This window comes from Uranotaenia lowii, chromosome 2 (genome assembly GCF_029784155.1).
Source record: "Uranotaenia lowii strain MFRU-FL chromosome 2, ASM2978415v1, whole genome shotgun sequence".
NCBI classification, from domain to species: Eukaryota; Metazoa; Arthropoda; class Insecta; order Diptera; family Culicidae; genus Uranotaenia; species Uranotaenia lowii.
The window spans coordinates 248952195-248967649 of NC_073692.1; the positions used below are offsets into that span (position 1 = coordinate 248952195).

The 15455-nt window shown below is 39.7% G+C and overlaps 1 protein-coding gene across 1 annotated transcript; it reads right to left on the reverse strand.

The window, feature by feature from the left end:
- Positions 1-788: 788 nt before the first annotated feature.
- On the reverse strand, positions 789-7788 carry LOC129746004 (lysine-specific demethylase lid). Its single transcript, XM_055739422.1, has 5 exons — positions 7656-7788; positions 7042-7597; positions 3433-5166; positions 2475-3365; positions 789-2391 (listed from the first exon to the last, which is right to left on the reverse strand). The coding sequence occupies exons 2-5, from the start codon at positions 7399-7401 to the stop codon at positions 1336-1338; spliced, it is 4041 nt and encodes a 1346-aa protein (XP_055595397.1). The 5' UTR covers positions 7402-7597; positions 7656-7788; the 3' UTR covers positions 789-1335.
- Positions 7789-15455: the final 7667 nt, after the last annotated feature.

Genomic DNA, 15455 nt, shown 5'->3' on the forward strand with positions numbered 1-15455 from the left:
AGTTTTAATATATTTAAAAATCATATTTGCAAATAAATTTGTTTCATTTTGTTTTCAAAACTATCATTCATAGTATAATTAACTATTGAGGGCCTAATATTCTGATTTACATAAATTTCCGATTAAATTTCTATCTCGTCGCCACCTGAAAAGGTACCGACAATTGTCACCTAAAATCGTCACCTGAATGCGACGATTCTCACCCACGGTGACTACGAGCATAGGGTAAGAACTCACAAAGTTCATCCGAAGTGACGTTCCTCACCTAAACCGACTGCTGGAATAGAGAGACTTGGGTGACTCTACTATCGTCACGTCACGCGAGGCGCAGAATAAGGGCCTATATTTAAGGAAAATTAGCAGTTAATAAAGTGTAGGATTGTAGAGTCAACGCAGTTCCTTCGCATTTTAGATCTGATGGCCATCACACATGTTTCAGGTTTTTAGAATTTGACCTTTTTTTATCGAATGAACACTTCAAAAAAAAGTTTGAAAAAAATCGTAGGCCTGGAAGCCTAGTAACAGCGTGTTTCCTCGGAAGTAGCTTTTATATTCTTATACCCACTCGGCTCTGAGGGTCTATGTTAAAAATAAAAATTAAGTTTCTTTTACCTTGTTACCGGTTACATTTTTTTTTTCAAGTTACATTAATTTGAAATCCTCATATGTTGCTAGATTCTCCGTCGAGTTGCTGTTTTGATCCCAGTAGCGTCCAAAGTTCGGAAATCGCTGAAATTTCTTAAGACTGGATCCAACACATTTATTAATCTGATAAATTTTTTTATGAGTAGTTTTCGCCAACGTTTATTCAACTGAAGTTTGTTAGAGTGACCGTATAGCTATGTGTATCCGTAGTAAAGTTTAGTCTTGGGTGATGTTAGGGTAGAATAAAAAAGCGTATTAATATAATATGAATTTATAACAGTTGTGTGAATTGTGTACCTAACATTTAAATTTCAAGTATATTCAATTTTCAAATCAGTAAACATTGATGATAAATGAGGCTTTCTCTATCGAAAAAATTAAAAGCTTTCTTCTTTCTGTGAAAATACGCGGCTTTTCTTCATACTATATTAAACTTCTATATCCGTCGTTTTGTAACTTATCAGTACTACATACTCATATATATATTTTAAGAATAGCTTAGAAGCGGTGGTCGTATTTGAAACGATATAGAACGATGAAACGAATTGCAAACATTAAAATATAGGAAAATTTCACAGACACGTTTGGCTAACATATCCTACACGAAAGGAAGTAAGGAAGTAAGGATTCTCATACATAGAATGTGATTAAGGAGAAACTATTCACTACACAAAATTATGAACGTGTCTCTTAAAAAATTATTCCTCTCGGATCTACTCCGAGTGTATTTGCAGTGACTGCGAGTTTATCATCTTTCATATTACTACTTATCGGCTTTTGTTTTTGTTTTCCAGACTGACCAGAAGTACTTGCAGGAGATCCACTATCACCATGAAAGGATTTCGTAGGGATGTTTGATTTTCCTCTCTCTTCAAAAATAACATTTCTCAAATTATCATTACTGTCCTCACTATCACCTATAAACGCATCACCACCAGCATCTTCTTCGTCATCATGACTATCTTCACTCTCTTGATCAAGTTCATTTTCCGGGTCACTTGCTTGATCTTCGTAATCCTCACCATCGAAATCGTCAAATGTTTCTTGTGTATTAGCATCCTCAGTTTCATGATCTTTGACTTCTGGTTTGATATCTATATCTGGATTGAATGATTCTTTCGAAGCCACTTTTTTTTCTTCCTGGTAATGTTTGATGCGCTTCTTCTTAGCAATTTCCGAACATTTTGCACAATGATATACTATTTTACTGTCGCCAAATTTTTCCTCGACACTTGTATACCAACATGAAGATGATAATGCATTGATTTTACTCTTATCATTCCAGCAAAGGATTTGAGCCTTCAAAATTTGTTCGTCCAGCTCGGTAATACACGGATCTTCTTTGATCTTTTTGATGATTTCGTCTGAGTTTGTTAGTTTCTTTCTTTTCAATCCACTATTCAGTGCTGAATCTATGCTCCCAAAAGATGATAATGGCAATTTCCCATTTTTATCAGCACCCATACTTTCGAATAGACTTTGCTTCTCAGCTTCCGATGGAAGTAATTTTGCACGATTGGCAATATTTTGTAGTGTATGGAAAAAGTTATAATTTTCGTTGCGTTCTAGTGATTCGATAGCATGTAGCCATTCCTTCGACTTTTGTAATGCATCACGAAGTTGGTTGTGTGAAGGAAGGAAATCTTCGATTATATGTGCCCTCTCAAGCAGACCTTCGATTTCGCTAATTTTGTGCTGAGTTTCGCTTTTGAAGCATTGACTTGCCGATTGTTCCCAGTCCATTATCTAAAACGTTATTTTATATTTATTCGGTCATTTCATTTTTTAAACTATTTTATTTTATTTTATTAAATATTTTGAATAGTTACCTGTAGCATTATACCATGTAATTCGGCAAGTTCCTTTTCCAACACTGTATGTGGAAGTATTTTCATTCCCTCGTCGAGTAATTTTTTGATTTCGTCTAAAGACAAGCGGTCAATGGTATTTTCTCGTAACATTCGTACTTGTTTATACCATTTGTACTGTGCCAAACGGTCCTTAAGTTGCACAATATGTGGTAACTCGATGCATAAAGAATTTCCTTCCTCAATAAGATGATTAAGTTGTTGGATGTTGGTATCCTTGAATCGAGTTTTGAAGACACTTTCCACTTGCTTTGACCATTCTTTTCCAATTTTCTGCAATTCGCGAACACTGTCGCCTTCGCGAATAATGCAGCGTAAATTATTTATTTCATTTACAAACATGTCCAGCTCTTCCATTGTGAGCTTGTACTTAGCACATTCTGCTGAATTTCTTGTCCTCGTACGAATTTTATTGATATCAAGTTGTTGAATTACGGTAATACATTTCTGGGCCTCCAGTATGGAAAAATTAAGACGTTCTAAAATAACACTGTTGGGGAATTTCTGAGTTTCGGCTTCCTGGGCTATTTCTTGAAGCTCGTCCAGAGTAATGCTTGTCGGAACAGCAGGGTCAAGCACATCTCGTACTTTAAACAACCATTTTTCAAAAGATTCTGCCTTAACTTTCAATTTCTGAACCATAAGCGGAAGCTCATCCAATGTGTAGCGATATTTTAGAGTGTGATTTTCTGCTGGACATTCACAAAGTTCGGCGAAATGGCGCAAACAAGCCAGGTTAGTGGTGCACTTGCATGTAACTGCAGACAAGAAGCATGTAGTTTTGCAAATTTCACATTGTCGGGCGTCATCAGATAATAGTTCGAATGCCTCGCGTTCTGCATTTGTTACGCCCTATAAAAGTGAAAGGTAAAGATTAAAATAAATGTAAGTACTTAAAAATCTTTATTTTTGTACAAACCCATTCAAGCAGATTTTTTCTAAGCTTTTTTTCGGTATCTACCATTTCTGCCATGTCAATGTAGCAAGCTGTTGCAATTCCGAGATTGAGACGATCTGGCTCTAATGCCATTTTGCAAACCAATTCATCATGCGAAAAAACGCAATATCTACGTAGTTTTGAGTAATGATTTACACATTCGCGTCCCATTTTCATCCAATCAGCTGGGGCAAAGTTGACAGCTTCAGCAAAATTGTAGCCTTGATTGAACCCTGCATGATAGGCTCTCGGAAATGTAACCACAAACTCCCCAGCATGTTGATCTGTTCTGTATACAGGTACATTTGCATTCATTAATATATTTGGGTTCATAATTGTCACGAGCTGATGCAACAAATCTGGCTGTGATTGGAATAGTTCAGGTGCTGCAGATTTCATAGCTACTTCAAAATCTTCAGCCCGATTTCCAGGAACGCCATACCAGGTTTTTGGTTCTCCCCAGTGCAAATAATTGATCGAATAGCTCCAATGGTCTTCATTATGCCAACAAAAAGTTGCAAAACACATACCCACATACATCCACGGAACTTTCATGCCGCTAATATCAGCATTTATGTGTCCCAATATAGATTCATCCAGCACGGGTAAGTTATTAAGATTCCAGCTAGACTCAGCGTATTCCTGATCTTCCGGGAGAAGATATAAAGATGATTTGGTAGGGAATCCGCTCCCATGATCCATGGTGTGCAAATCTGCCCCATATTCGACGGTGACATCTTCATCAATAGATGATGTAATGCGCCAGAATTCTTTCTCGACCAATTCGATTGGAACAAGATGAACCGGCATGTTGAAATAATTGGATTTGAACTGGTCGGCCATTTCACCAAATTGTTGCAAAGTATATTCCCGTTGAGCTTGTTCAAAACCGAATGCCTCCACTGGTTTCGAATTTTCCTCAACTATACATTTAGGACAACGCCAGTCTCCTTTGGGAATTTCCTGCAGCGGCGGCAACAAACAAAATGTGTGATATGATGCATCACATCCATCGCATAGTAACATTGATTCTTCAACGTCGCCTCTGTTGCACATGTGACAAATATATTTGGCCATTGGATCATGGGGATTCGGTTTATATGGAGTTTCTGATTTATTCTTGGCGGAACCATTTGCACCAGCTGGGCATACATTCTTTGAGCGATATTTATTAGGCGAAATACGTGACATATCAGCCGCGCCAATGCTGGCCGATTTACTGATCTGCGCAAATCGTTGAGATCGCCTAGCCGTCGTAGCAGGTGGTGGTTGCACTTGTTGACGCGCTTCAATTGAATGAGGTTTGTACTCACATTCCTCCTGCTCCGTTTCTAAGTTAGCAAGGTCAATTATTTTACCTGATCGATAAATGTCAAAAGGATATAAAATTCTTTCATAATGGGCCTTCAAATTTGTTCCGACGTTCTTGCCCTGCTGGTATCCCATACGACATGCTATCTTCGACCATTTACGCTCTTTTGTGACAATTTCGATGCCTCCTTCATCATTAACAACTTTGTGAAGCGTGTATAAGTCTAGAGGTTTCCGTTCTACCATAGGAATTTTCAAAGACGATCCTTGCAGTTCCCAAAATTTAGCAATTTGATCAAGAAAATTTAGTTTTATTCTTGTTTCAGCCTCCAGTTCGTTCAATCGTTGTACGCGAGGAACAAAAGTTAACTTTTCAACATCCACTGTAAAAGGAGGCTGCCAGCACTGAAAATAGAATAATGAAAATAATTGAAGAGGAATCAAACCAAAAATAAAGTAAAAATAAATAGTCATCCACATGACCCACCCAAGCTAGGCCTAAAATTCCAATAAAATCTTCAAGAATGTTACTTACGTCGAAGTAGATAATGGGAATTGCTATTTTAAAATTCTTATCTTCAGCGTTTACATAAGGAGATTTACTTTCAAACACCGATATGGTAAAAATTTATGATCACAACATAATTATTTTATTATAGAAAATACAAATATTTGAATTAATAGTCCTAAATACAAAACATAAATCTGATATCTTAAGCTGAGAAACTGTTTTTGGAACTGACCCCAGTTAATTCCCTTTCCTTCCCTATAATAAGATTCGAATTAACAGTTGAGTAGCCGCGACGATTACGGCCCCCTCTTACTAACCCAAAGTTAAGAAAAATACTCCCAGCACATAAAAACTTTAAAAGTAATTTTACTTATTAACCTTAATAAACCTTAATGAATCTTAATTTTTTTTTCAGATTCAACCCCTATTTTATACATCAACTATCTACAACAGCACTTGCAAAGATGACATTGATGGGTCTCGAAGCTTCATCATACCCACGCTTATCACATCGAGCAGAAAATGTGTTATTATGGTATGAGTACAGGCTTTCTCCATGTTTAAAACAATATCAATAACATACAAGATTTTTTTAAAGATAGATGCATAAACATAAAATAATACGACTTCAAGGAAAAGTGTCCTAATCTACGACGCTTCAGGCAGCTTAGTTCACTAATGGCTTTCAAAACGGCCTTAAACCGAGTTTAGTTGATTATTCTGTTTTTTTTTATTATTAACTCTCAAGAAGTAGGATATTAAAAGAAGTACTTTCCTTAACCTGATTATAAAGTTAATAATTGTAACTAACAGGCTGCGTTGAAATTGATAAACAATAAATTACAAATTACAAGTAAAAATCTAGCCGTCTGTGGTGGTGGTCATGAGTTCAAGACCCAAAAGTGAACCTCTAACGCAGTAACTCCGGATAGATTTTTTCATGTGAATTTAAAATATAAAGTTGCGAAATATTGATCTACATGAAAACGCTACAATAATTAGAAGAAAAAATATCAACTTCCTTTCAATTATTTAGAGCATCTTAGGAATACATTTTATTATGGTAATATTCAATAAAAACAATAAGTTCCAACACAGATACTACAACCTACGTTTTCATTAAATTCATTAATTACACAGTTTCCATTTTCTTATTCTATAGAGAAAGCATCAGAAGAATCTATTGCGAAACTTTGTTTATTCTTTTCCTTCAAAATAAAAAAGTAACTTCGATTCTCCAGGTCAGATTATTGTAAAAATAAGAAATGATTTAAATCTAGTTTTCCCACGTGATTATAAAACTTCTTTTATGAATCATTTTCAAAACGATAGTTTTGTGTTCAACATTGATGGATAAAAATGAATAAATGCCGTCATTAACAGATTATATTGCATATTTATCTGCTATGCGTAAAATTTAAGATTTCCTCAAGAATTTGTTCCGTAGACATAGTCAAATATGCTTGATAAAAAAAAACGCAACTATTAATGGTTTTAACCGTAACAACTTTCAAAGACATCTTAAAGCTGAAATACCCACAATAAACAATCAGAAAAATAATTCCTTAATTTTTTTTTCTCATTTGAACACTCGCCATAATCTGAAATTGTTTTTGATAAAACAAAGATGGAGTAGGCCTTTTCCTGACTTTTCACTATTGCCATGGTATTACAAGCTTTCATTTCTCTGTTCTGTCGCGATTATGTGATCAAATTTATCGTTGCACACTGCGTAGAACCAATCGATATCATCACGATACAATACTTACTGTCGGGGGTCGGATTTTGCATATTCCGTATTTTTCAGCGATGGGTCGAATTTTGTTGATGTAGATTAGAGGGTTCTTGAAATCTTCTTCCGAGGGCTCAAAAACCGGTGCCTCAGGAGGCACTTTGAACTGAAACTCGTCATACTTGTCCAAAGAAATGTGTGGCTTATGTGAGGGTAAACCCGGAGCGGATATTGCCAAAGATTCAGCACAACTAGTTCCGGAACCTGCCATTCCCAAAAGCGGATTGTTATTTGCTCCGTTAGAAGATTTGATAGGCGAGCACAAAGGATAGTTTGCACTTGAAGTAATTTCGGCTCCAGATCCGGGAGAACTAGACAGTTTGTTCTTGCTTTTCATTATGCACTTCCTGGCAAATGATTCAATTACCTAAATTCTCACCAACTTTCAACTATTTAGGCTTTTTCTTTTCACAATGCCAACAAGAACCTATCTCAACATTGATTTCTGCAATGCTTCCAATTGCCAGAAGTAATCACCATCGCCATCGTTTATCATACTATTTTCAGTAATTCCCATTCGATCCGACGGCCCTCTAAAAATCACGTTTCAAGTTTATATTCCGGTTAATCTTTACGTTCTTAGCTACCTACAAATATCAAGCTTGATATCGAACAATTAAATAGAAGCAAATTGAGATTTGCACTCTAGAAATCTTGATTTTTGTATCTAACACGACGAACTTTCGACCGATCTTACTGTACTTGCACTCTTTATGAATAAAAAACAAGTCCATCAAGCAGCCGACTACTTGATTTCATTCCCTTGCGTTTGACTGTGTGCGAAAATTATTGAAATGGAAAGGGATGAACCACCTTATTTCCTTTACTTCGTAAAAGGTACTGTTCTTCATGAATTTTGAAATTGGTAAATCTCGACTTAAATTTAGGTTAAACCAAAATAAACAAAATAACATTTAAAACTAACACCGCAAATCGTTTTCATATCATGAATTTCATTAAATAAAAATTTTGATAATCCACCCTGTTGTTACACACATTAAAAGATACGAGAATTGTTTGCGTGTGTTGGTAGTGTTCACATTATACGACCCACTGCTAAAAAGAAGCGTTGGTTCTGGCTTGAAAACTGAGCAAATTACACGCTTAATATTTAAAACTGAATTTTGATACAAAAAATACTTTTTATTCTCGTTTTTTTTCGATTCTGGGTTTGCATCGGGATCACGGATACAGAGCATCTTTATTCGTGGTCCATTCTTGGGTCTAATTTATACAAGAATTGAACCAGAGAAATGAGATCCGTTCAAATGAAAAAAAAACTGGCAACTGCACTCATGTTCCATTAACTGTCAAACGGTTAAGAACTGCGTCAAATTGGATCCAAATCTCAAGTTAAAATCCATCCAAATAAAAAAAAAAATCCAAATCTCATCAGTTTTGGATCAATCCTTATACTAGCTCTAAAAAAAGTTGAGTTGAAACTGGTATAATGGATCACCAGTGCGGTTGCTCGGGTAGGAATTTGGGCCTAAACCGGCTTTTTGGACCACGGATACAGGTGCTCTTAGAGTACCTATATCAAAAAGTTACAAAATTTCTACTATAGTAGTATGATTTTTTTTTAATATCTTTATTATAGAGTATTTCAGCTTTTAGCTGGTTCATCTTACTATAGTACATAGTATACTTTTTCCCAACACCTGTGAACTTGCTCTAAGAATAGACCACAGATAACACGGATACCAGTTGCTTTTTATAGTCCTGTATATTTGCCGCTGATAGTGTTCGTGATATTATATGCAGGTTGTTTTACCAACCCTTTTTCAGTTTTGGGACAATTAACCTCAAAAACCACCATGTTTGTCGACCGATTTTGAAGTTAATTGTCCCGTCTCATCTGTAACGCTCAACAAGTGTGGGTAAGAAATGTCAAAAACAACTCTCACGCAGAAAAAGAACGGGGAGTCGATTCCACAAAACGTTTTGTTAATTTATTTTGTAGTTTCAATGCAGATGTTTAGGTAGTTTTGATGCAAAACTTCAATTGAAACACATCTAGGAGTTTTGTTATGTTTACAAAATTAGTTGCACCACATGTATTGCAGGGAGTTTGCCTTGAATTATTTTTAAACAAAAATATTTTATAGTTTTGATTTCAAATTTGGATGGTTTAAAACCAAAAATGAGTTTGTACCAACAAGCGTGTTTGTCGTTTGACGGAGTTTGACGAGAAGAAGAATAAAAGGAAAAAGTTATTGTCTCGTGATGCCGCCAAAAAAAATGACCAGCAGTTGCTGCTGGTCCGAGTCTTTTGGTCCGCCTCGGATGAGGTAAGTTTCAATTTTGATTACTTATCGAACAGAATATTAAAATTTCATTTTTTTACAGAAGGCGAATCTTGCCCATCATCGATATTCTGTTCTGGACTTTTGGCAAGAGGATGGGCGGACTTCATTGGAAACTACGGGCCTGGATGTACAACCTGGCACCCTGGATTTCAAAGTGGAAAATTGTTGAGATGGCAACCACTGCCAGGTTTGCCCCCACCAGACGGCGACTATGGAGAGAGAACAAGTGCCATTTTCTTTTCAATCTAAAAGTTCATTCTATCGAATACACACGTCTTTTGTAATCGTTCCAAAGTAAAACCGCGTGTTTTCTCCTGGCCTATCCGAAATCCCAGTAGGTTATGGGCCCAGGACATCCGGTGCCGTGTCGCGAAAATGGAAGTTTTAAAGAATGAACGTTTCTTCGTTGCGTTGCTCGACGGGACAAATTACTCCGCGTGGAAGTTCCGCGTTCAGGTGCTCTTGGAGGAGCATGAGTTGTGGGATTGCGTTTTAATGGAGTTGGAAGATTTGGTTGAGCTGCAGGAGAATGAAGACGACACAGTGGCACAGCGGCAGGAGAAAAGGAAGAGGCGCGATATTTGGAGGAAGCGGCAGCGGTCGTGCAAATCGATGATTATTGCCCGAATCCATGACACTCAGCTCGAGTACGTGCAAGAAAAGGAAACCCCAAAACAAATTTGGGACGCGCTGAGACGGGTTTTTGAAAGGAAGAGCATCGCTAGCCGGATGTCCCTCCTGCGTCGAATGTTGGACATGCGTTTCGAGGGAGGACAACTCCAAGAACATTTTCTTTGTTTCGACAAGTTGTTGCGTGAATATCGTGGTGCAGGTGCGGACATGGATGAGCTGGCAGCAGTGTGTCATTTGCTGCTCACTCTTGGTCCGTCGTACTCTACAGTTGTCACGGCAATCGAAACTATGCCGGAAGAAAATTTGACGATGGAGTTCGTCAAGTGTAGACTTCTCGACGAGGAAACGAAACAGAAGGGCATCGAATCGAAGTTGCCCTCCAGTAGTGATTCCGCCGCGTTCTCGGGAGTGAGACAACCGAAAAAGTTCCGTTGTTTTCGGTGTAAGAAGGAAGGACACAAGTTAGTGGACTGTCCGGAAAAGAAGAAGCAGTCGTTTCAGAAAGTGAATCGGTACCCGAAAGCAAATGTTGCCGATGGTGTTAAAAATAATCCGGATGAAGTGTGTTTCGTCGGTGTGACTGGCTGTGTGTCACAAAAAGTGCGTGGAACCAAGTGGTTCATCGATTCCGGAGCATCGGAACATTTGGTCCGAGATAAGGAGTTGTTCACGGAAATTCGTCGATTGAAGAAACCGATCGAAATTGCTGTTGCGAAGGACGGCGAGTCCCTTGTGGCAGAATACATCGGAACTGTGAAAGTGTTATCGATTGCGAATGGCGAAAACATTGAGTGCACAGTGAAAAATGTTTTGTTCGTTCCGCAACTACGGTACAATTTGTTTTCGGTATTGCGGGTCGAAAAAGCTGGCATGCGGGTAGTGTTCGGACAAGGAAAAGTGCTGATTTATCGTGATTCGGAAATCGTAGCCATCGGAACGCGTCGCGAAACACTGTATGAACTGGACTTTCGGCCGATCGGGAACAGTGTCAGTGAGAAATCGTTGTTGTCGTGCGGTGTAGCTCAGTCGAATTTTGAGCTGTGGCATCGTCGGTATGGCCACATTTCCGCGAAGAACTTGGAAGTGCTCGTTCGTAACGATATGGTGTCGGGACTGAAAATAGACACTGAAAAGAAACAAGGTGCAACGTTAACCTGTGAATCGTGTATCGCCGGGAAAATGGCTCGGAAGCCGTTCTCATCGTCTGTCGAGAGACGATCGTCGCGTGTGCTCGAACTGGTCCACTCGGACGTATGTGGTCCCGTGTCGCCGGTCGGGAAGTTCGGTTCGAGATTTTTCGTCACGTTCACCGATGATTGGACGCATTTTACCATGGTGTACTTGATGGAGCAGAAAAGTGATGTGCTGCGTTGCTTCAAGGCGTACGAAGCAATAGTGACGGCCAAGTTTGGCAAGAAAATCTCTCGCTTGCGGTGCGATAACGGTGGGGAGTACACCGGGAAAGCCTTCAGGAAGTTTTGTGCGGAAAAGGGTGTACAGTTGGAGTTGACGGTACCCTACACCCCTCAGCAAAATGGGGTCAGCGAGCGTATGAATCGCACGCTCGTAGAGAAGGCGAGGGCGATGCTGTTCGATTCGGGTGTGAGCATGGAGTTTTGGGGACAAGCCGTGCAAACGGCCGCCTACTTGTTGAATAGGAGCCCCACAAGTGCAGTGACGGAAGTGAAAACGCCTTTTGAGCTGTGGGAGAATAGAAAACCGGATGTTTCGAAGCTGAAAGTGTTTGGGAGTTCAGTTTTCGTGCACGTCCCGTCGCAGCTCAGGAAGAAGCTAGACTCCAAGGCGTGGAGTGGTGTTTTCGTTGGCTATTCTTCGAATGGCTACCGAATCTGGAATCCGAAACAGCGTCGGATTGTCGTCGCTCGTGATGTGGTTTTTGTGGAGACGCAAGTCGAAGAAAGTGTGAACCTCCCAGACAGCCAGAAGTCGCATTTTCTTTTACAGATTACATCGTATAGAATGTTATTCATACTCATTTTCGTATATCTGCACCTACAATGTGCGGTCCATGCATATTCTTTATCGTATTTAAAAGCATTGCATGATTTTATTTCGACAAGAAGAGAGACTCGTAATTATGTACATATGAACTCGACCTTTGTGTACGATAATTCGCATAAAATCCGTGAAACGACCGATATACGGTGATCAGCCGTGACTAAGAGATTTTGTCGTGCTATGCATAAAATAATTCGAAATAAAAAACGTATATAACTGCATTGATTCGTAATAATGTGCATGCAATCGTATACCTTTGCAAATTAATTCGCATGTCTGGTTTTCGTAAAACGTATTTGCTGGCAATCGCAAAAGAATACAAAAAAATTCAATAAAATCGTTTATGATGATGGGACATCGATGATTGGAATCGTATTAAAGGAGGCTTCAAAATGTTGGTCTATTTTTAGATCATCGATGACGTGTTCTACGATTTTAAAGATTTAAGTTATAGAAATATACGATTTGCTTTTGGTTTAATGCCTTTGAAGCAAATCCTCTTGAATTTATATATTCCAGATAGCGTCGAGGAACCATCATGAGCTGCAGATCGTATGGTCAGGGGATCAAGTCCAGGTCAGGCAAATAATAAATTTGTACGATATAAACTTGAATTTGGCAGCAAAAAAAGCATTTTTTTGAAATAATCTTATTATTATTATTTTTGGGAATGAATAAACCAATTGGTTTAAAATACAAAAATAATAATAATCTTATTTTTATTGAACTGACGGAAAATGAGAGCCTTGCACTCAAGTCGCAAAAGACGACCAAACAAGTCGTCAAACTTTCCATATTGTTACGAAAAATGTCGTATATTACATCCTCAATCATCTATATGATGATGTAAATTGTCATAGTATATTCCAAAAAGAATCAGGGTAGTCGTAAATGATGCGCATGACAAGTCGTGCAAATCGTAATTTAATACAATCCAAATCAAGAATATGTTTGCTAATGTACCTATATGGCCTCCAAAATTATACGTATATACTGGTTTTGCTACATTATATACGATATGTTTACACGTATATTTGCACGTATATTTCCGTTGCGAATTCGAAATACCCACCAAATGGTTGTCTGGGCTCGAATTGATTCCGGTTGAAAAGTGCGTCGAAGTTTCATCGAATCCTCTTGTGGAAATTGAGGATGAGCTCGAAGGTAATGAAAGTGTTATGACGACGTCCGAGGATTTCGAGGGTTTTGAGAGTTGTCGGTCCAGTACAACCGAAGAGCTCTCCGAAAACGAAGCACCGAACGAAAGACCGCAGCGAGATCGTGCCCCTCCGGCGTGGCATAGAGATTTTGATGTTGAGTATGCTGTGTTTGCGTTGAGTGCAATAAGCTACGTCGACAACATTCCGAGCACGATTGAAGAGCTGAAATGTCGTGCGGATTGGGCCAACTGGAAAGCGGCCATTGACGACGAAATGGATTCCCTGCGGCGAAACAAAACATGGACGCTAACGAAGCTTCCCAAGGGCAGGAAGGCTGTAACCTGCAAATGGGTGTTCTGCATTAAACACGGCGATGGTGAGGTTCCTGATCGGTATAAGGCGAGATTGGTAGCCAGAGGCTTTACTCAAAAACAAGGCTTCGACTATACCGAGACCTATTCGCCGGTGGCTAAATTGGATACTCTTCGGATGGTGTTAGCGCTTGCGAACAGGGACCGTTTGCACATACATCAAATGGACGTGCGAACGGCATTCCTGAATGGTGTTCTTAGTGAAGAAATTTACATGACCCAGCCGGATGGGTTTCAGCAGGGGAAGGATTTAGTTTGTCGACTTCACCGTGCTATTTATGGACTAAAGCAAGCGTCCAGAACGTGGAACCAGAGATTCCATGAGTTCACCGAGAAGCTGGGGTTGAAACAGAGTGCTGATGACCAGTGTCTGTACACGGTTGGTGAGAAACAGCAGCAGATCATTGTCATAGTTTATGTTGATGACATTCTGATCGTTGGAGCGTCTTTGGACCTTGTGAAGATGTACAAACAAAGGTTCAGTGAGGAGTTTGATATGACAGATGCTGGGGAAGTAAAACAATTCCTCGGCATGACCATCAAGAGAGACGTAGGAGCTGGTATCATGAGCATTGGCCAGAGAGGATACCTGGAGAGCTTACTCAAACGTTTCGAGATGATTGAATGCAAACCCATTTCCACCCCAATGGAGAATCGCCTGCGATTGAAAAAGGGAATCGAAGATCGCAGAACGAATAAGCCCTATCGAGAGCTAGTAGGCTGCCTGATGTATGCCTCGCTCACGGCTCGCCCCGACCTAGCAGTTGCCGTGAACTACTACAGCCAGTTCCAGTCTTGCCCGAATGAGGAACACTGGGTTCACCTCAAACGGGTTCTTCGGTATGTCAAGGGGACCCTTGATTTTGGATTGGTGTACGAGGCGAAACCAGAAGAGAAACTGCTGCAGGTGTTTTCTGATGCCGACTGGGCAAACGACATCATCGACCGTCGATCCATCACGGGTTGTGTCTTCAAAGTTGCTGGATGTACGGTTAGTTGGATAACGAGAAAACAGCAAACAGTCTCGTTGTCGTCTACTGAAGCGGAGCTTGCAGCGCTGGTGACGGCTGCATGCCATACACTGTGGATGAAACGAATTCTTCTGAGTCTTGGGCACGAACAGCTGGAACCAATACAGGTTTTGGAGGATAATCAATCCACAATACGAATCGTCGAAAACGCCAAGGACTATGGGCGCTTGAAACACGTGGATACCAAGTATCGTTTCTTAAGAGAGCTGATCGAACGTAAGGAGGTTGCGGTACAGTTCGTTTGTTCAACGGATCAACAAGCGGACATCATGACGAAGGGACTGCCATCGGGTGCCTTCAAGAAACTACGGTCAACCTTAGGAATCGGACCTTGCCGTGGTTGAGCAGGGGTGTTGAGATGGCAACCACTGCCAGGTTTGCCCCCACCAGACGGCGACTATGGAGAGAGAACAAGTGCCATTTTCTTTTCAATCTAAAAGTTCATTCTATCGAATACACACGTCTTTTGTAATCGTTCCAAAGTAAAACCGCGTGTTTTCTCCTGGCCTATCCGAAATCCCAGTAAAAATCCCAGTTCAAGTTAGTGTTCATCTGAAGATATCGAGAGAACCAGCCACAGAACGCAGGGAGATATATGAGGCGGCTGGTGGAATCAAATCGGCCGGTTAAGTCGACTGCCATCGTCAACTGGTTGATAATTCCATAAGGTAAGTTTTAAAGTGTCAACCGACCGGAAAACTGATGAAAATCGGAGAAAGTACAACTTTATTTTTTCTTTCTTTTTGTGTCCATTTCAGATATTACGAAGCCGCAAAATTCGCGATTCGGTGTCCACTCATCTGGGGAAGGAACACCAACCGCACAAAAGTAGTCATCAGGGGCCAGGCCAGAGGGACAAAAGATGTCT